This window comes from Pygoscelis adeliae, unplaced genomic scaffold, assembly GCF_000699105.1.
Source record: "Pygoscelis adeliae isolate BGI_AS28 unplaced genomic scaffold, ASM69910v1 Scaffold286, whole genome shotgun sequence".
NCBI classification, from domain to species: Eukaryota; Metazoa; Chordata; class Aves; order Sphenisciformes; family Spheniscidae; genus Pygoscelis; species Pygoscelis adeliae.
Genome location: NW_008825076.1, coordinates 6150719 through 6155378, shown reverse-complemented (window position 1 = coordinate 6155378; position 4660 = coordinate 6150719). Strand labels below are relative to the sequence as shown.

Here is a 4660-nt window from a genome sequence, read left to right as displayed (position 1 = left end):
TCTGGAGCCCTTAAAATCACTGTGCCATAGTTCTCGCAGATGTTTCATTCTTTGATAGTCTTAACATTGACCTTTGCCTAAGGAGCAAGCCCACCTTATGACTTTCACATCAAAATACTCATATTCGCTGCTAACATGCCATGCATCCTACCATTGAGTTAACAAAGTAATTGTTCCCCCCGAAAGACCCCATCCGTTAACGATGTTTGACCTGCTACCACTGATAGCACTTACTACTAATGACCAATATTGAAAGGAGACCTTACCTTCGCTCCAATTTGGTTCCCACACTGGCCAATCTGAAGATGCACAATTTCACGCATTTTGTGTAGCTTAGACCTGTTGGTGGCTACAACCTATTCCAGGTTTTCTAGTTGCAGTCCCCAGAACAAGCCCTCTTTCTGCTGCTGTATCAGCTACACAGCGCAGTCCGCCCCAAGGGGCCTTTTTATACTAGTGGGACTGTCACTCAGCCAGCAAGGGGAGTAGCCAGCAACTCTGGGCTGCTCATCAAAGCATTTCACAAGGAGGCAAAGTGCCTGTTCACTGCCTGTGTACAGGGTACAAGAGCACAGGTACATTACTGAGTGGCTTGGAAAAGAAAATTGTCACACGCACCCCCTTACAATTAATTCCAGTTCTCTGTGCAGCAAACTGTGATCCGTAAATATCTGTGCACATTGTATTTGTGTTTCATTATTTTACACATAATATATATACAAATATATACGCATATATAGAGATTACAGCCAAAAATGAGCAATCTTAATTTACTAGGTACCTGTGCTTCTGCCACATAATTTCAATTTTAACATCATATGAGTCATACAGGACAACATCCATAACAAAAACAATGACAACTGTTGAGCAGGAGCTTCCTGCTGCATTCACTCCACATCCTGCTACGGCACTCAGCGCATCGCCAGGCAAGCTGGCAGTTCAGCAATAAGCAACATTCTCAGTGTCTAAAGGCATGAAGGAGGGGGACAGGATCAGAAACAAAAAAAATACTTTGTAAAACAAAAATATAACACTTCACTCTCAGTGATACATGTTCCTTAAACATTTAATAAGAATCCATCAATTTCAGGCAATCTAAAATCTGAATCGACTTGTGACTAACTTGCACAGATGCTCGCTCTCTCTTTCTCTCTCTCTCTCTTCCTTCCCTGCCATTAAGAAATACAGCATTTCTAATATTTCTTATTTTCTTATATCTGAGATGTAGTATTTCAGAACTTGCCAGGAAAATGCGAGAGGTGAAAACCCAGTTCCACTGAAGTTAACTGTAATGATGTTCACTGTGTGAAATGTTTCACTGCATTGAAGAAAACGATGCAAGGCTGAGCAAAACATGACACGGTCGTGTTGCCTGCTGATAAACAGGACTAATATCACTGAGCAACAGAAACCCAGAATGGACTCTCTTCTGGAACCTTACAGTAGTTTTATTATGTCAGATGACTGTCAGTGCTTTGCAAGTGTTCCTTTTAAGGACAGGAAAAGGAACTGTAATTAGGAAAGCACCTTAAATTATTTTGTATAAGAAGACGACAGTGGAAGGACTTGACTCATTGAAACTACTTTACCACTTTATGGGTTGCTAGAGATAAGGAATCTCTGAGCTTCCATATTGTTCCAAAAGAAAAATCAGCTCATTCCAGACTTCCCCACCGCAGATGACTCCCACTTCTTCCACCAGCCAACGGAGGGACAGACAACTGTTCCTAAGACAAAGTTTAGCACCAGAAGTGCATCGCAAAAAAGTAGCTAGCAAACATTCTGTCATCCTCTGCCAAGCTATGAGCCGTCCTCAGTAGGGAGCAATAAAAGCAAGACTTTAAATTCAGGTAGATTGGTTTTGTTTCCTTAAAACCCAATAGTTTTATCATTTTCCAAAAAATAAGTATTCTCTAAACAGTTTAGTTTACTCAGCAAGACAACCTAACAGTTACGTTCCATTGCCACGTTGTAGATATTTTCTACAACGGCAGTGGACATCTTCTACAATTTCCTAAGACAAAATTCTGGAAAGGTTATTTGGACATTGACTTTGAAAGCAAATTTCATTTTATTTTTGTGCAAATATGCACATGTCATATTTGTTTTCTCCAACTATGCTTAGCTAAAAGTAATAGTGCAGTTCTGAGTTGTGGATTCAATTGCTTGCATTCTGAATGGGAGCTGCATTCACACAATGTGTCAGAGAGCTACTGACACTAAATAAATACTACTTAAAATATGCAACGTATTAATCTACAATAGCCACAACTCATGAGGAGGCTGAAGACGCTAATTCACTGTCCAAAAAAATTTGGCAAAATAATTTCAGCAATAAATATACTCACTGAGAGCATCTCACAAACAAAGAAAAAGGGGAAGTGAAAGAAATATGCAATCACTTAACATTGGTTTTTCTCTTGCTAAAAATAGGTCCCTGGAATCATGTGCCTCCTCTGAAGCACTTCCTTATAGTCTTAAAAATTATGGCACATGACACAAAGTACCTGAGGCGCTTTGTGAAGCGGAGGCGGTTTTGTGTCTCTTTTCCCTCGCCTCCCCAGTTGCATTTCTGTGAACCTCCAAGTCTGCCCTTATACCAAACCTGGCATATGAAAAGCCTGTTTCTCTGTAGCTTGTGTTTGCAGGCCTGCCGTTCCTCAGCTCTGAGAAACCTCAAGCCTGTTAACTGCCCGAGAGCGCTTCCCAGGCACAGCCCCTGAGCATGTGCTACTGCAGATTAGCGGTGCGAGCGTCACCAGAGCAAGAGGCGGCAGCGGCGGAAGGGCTGGCTTCGAGGGACTTTTGGCACTGTGGAGATTAGGAGCAGCCTGGCCCCGGGCACAGCTATTACCAGCCTGTCCCGCAGCGTCTATTATCAGGCTGTCCACTGCTTCCATTGCCTTCAGACCTGGCGATGGGCGTAAGCCACGACCACAAACAAGACAGGCTTTTTTGGTTACTGGGGTTTTTTTGTTTCTGTTTTTCTTGGGTTTGGGTTTGGGTTTTTTTTTAATGCCACCACAGTACCCACTAGCAGCAGCTAGGCATGTGCAGGGGGCCATTCTGGGATACTTTTTTTTTGTAATACGGTTTGCTTGGGAGGAACTAACTTTTCACAGTAGCAGAAAAGATTGTTGAGAAGAAAGCCTATTCCATTTGAGATAAGCCTGGCTACAGGGCACCAGATAATTTTAGAGAGATCTGTGAATGGATGGCTACCAGACGAGCTGATGCTAGTCTCAACTAATCTGGGCTAGCAACATCATCCTTAGGAATGCTACCAAAACCCGTTGCATTCAACAGGCCATAAAGACTACCTACTTCACATTTTTCATTTAAGTTAGTAAAAAAAAACTATTTAAAGACTGCCTCCCTCTGTCAGGTGGTCCAATGGAAAGAAGGGAGGGCTGCCCACTGTAAGTTATCATCAGCGTAATGAGCCCGTATGTTTAAACAAATAGGTTTTGGTACAATCAGAGTGGACAACCAAGCAGTTCGTTACCTTCCCCACGCTGCAGGTCTACGACCCAGCAAAAACTTGAGGCTCGCAGCGTCTGAATTAATTTGCAGGGTAGTGCCCTTACTTGGGCCCTACTGCCACAACCGCGGTTACTGTTGAGTTTGGATCATTTGGTGAATGGCCAAAAAGGTCAACCGCACAGCAGCCAGGCTCAGTTCTTGCTCTGCTGTTCCTTTTGTTGCATTGGTTCTCAGTGCCTCAGCTTCTCTATTCATAATGTGGAGCTAATAAACCTCATGCCTTTTACAAAAAGTGCTGAGAGCTAAGGAAGAAAAGCTACGAGGGAAGAACTGGCTGTGGTTTACTAAACCTGTTTACCAAACATGAAAGCTCTACCCAACGTATGGAAAAGAGACTGGCAGTCCACTCACACAGATACTTAAACCTTCTGCAGGAAAATTGGAAAACTATTTCTACTATGGAGTAAATCTTGTAGCAGATAATAATCTTCAAATGTCCTGAACCCTAAGGAATAGCCTAAAAAATGGACACAGGCCTGTATTCTTTTGTAAATTGCAGCATAAAAGGGCTTGAGAAATTCAAAACTTGGAAAAAGTTGGAAAACCCCAATCAAACAAAAACCCGGGCCTGCCTGCCCTGTGCCATCCCACAGCCGCTGGGCGCAGCCTCACACAACGCCGATGCCTTAGGCCAGAGGTAAAGGAACCCGTAACCCAGCCCCGGGGTCTGCGCCTGTCCCGGGTGCAAGTCCTCTTGTCACAAACCTTGTGTTGACAGCGACTGCGTATATCGAATCATCACGATATTTTAACAGCTTTTCCCTTTCCTTTTTTTTAGGGGGTGGGCAGACGTGATCAAAACGGCTTCATTTTTGAGCGTGTGAGGTGGGGACTTCACCTGCATTCCCTACAGCGCACCCAGCGGGGCGGCTGCCCGTGGAAGTGGGTGCTGCAGCTTTCACGGCCCAAGAGCAGGGAGCAGAACACCGCGATTTAAGGTCTCTCATTATGTTCCTCATCCCCTAAGAAATTAGTTAGATGCCATTAGGAAGGACTTAGCGACGTACAGGCTGTCCTTGGCATTATTACCCAGCCCAGCTTCCATCAGACACACGCTGATAAGCCCAAAATAAGGAACTCAAGGGAGGCTCCGCACCCCCCGCCCGCCGCAGGTAAG

At 44.0% G+C, this 4660-nt stretch overlaps 2 protein-coding genes across 2 annotated transcripts in view; one reads left to right on the top strand and one right to left on the bottom strand.

The window, feature by feature from the left end:
* The window catches only part of TUBB1 (tubulin, beta 1 class VI), a 4417-nt gene extending 4003 nt beyond the window's left edge, over positions 1-414 (bottom strand). Inside the window, exon 1 of the mRNA XM_009326784.1 lies at positions 267-414. Coding sequence (XP_009325059.1) covers positions 267-323 — 57 coding nt within the window. The 5' untranslated portion in view covers positions 324-414. The remainder of the gene's footprint in view (positions 1-266) is intronic.
* A 2503-nt stretch (positions 415-2917) lies between these two features.
* CTSZ (cathepsin Z) overlaps positions 2918-4660 on the top strand; it is a 7396-nt gene continuing 5653 nt past the window's right edge. Inside the window, exons 1-2 of the mRNA XM_009326871.1 lie at positions 2918-2923; positions 4322-4429. Of these exons, the coding sequence (XP_009325146.1) occupies positions 2918-2923; positions 4322-4429 (114 nt within the window). The remainder of the gene's footprint in view (positions 2924-4321; positions 4430-4660) is intronic.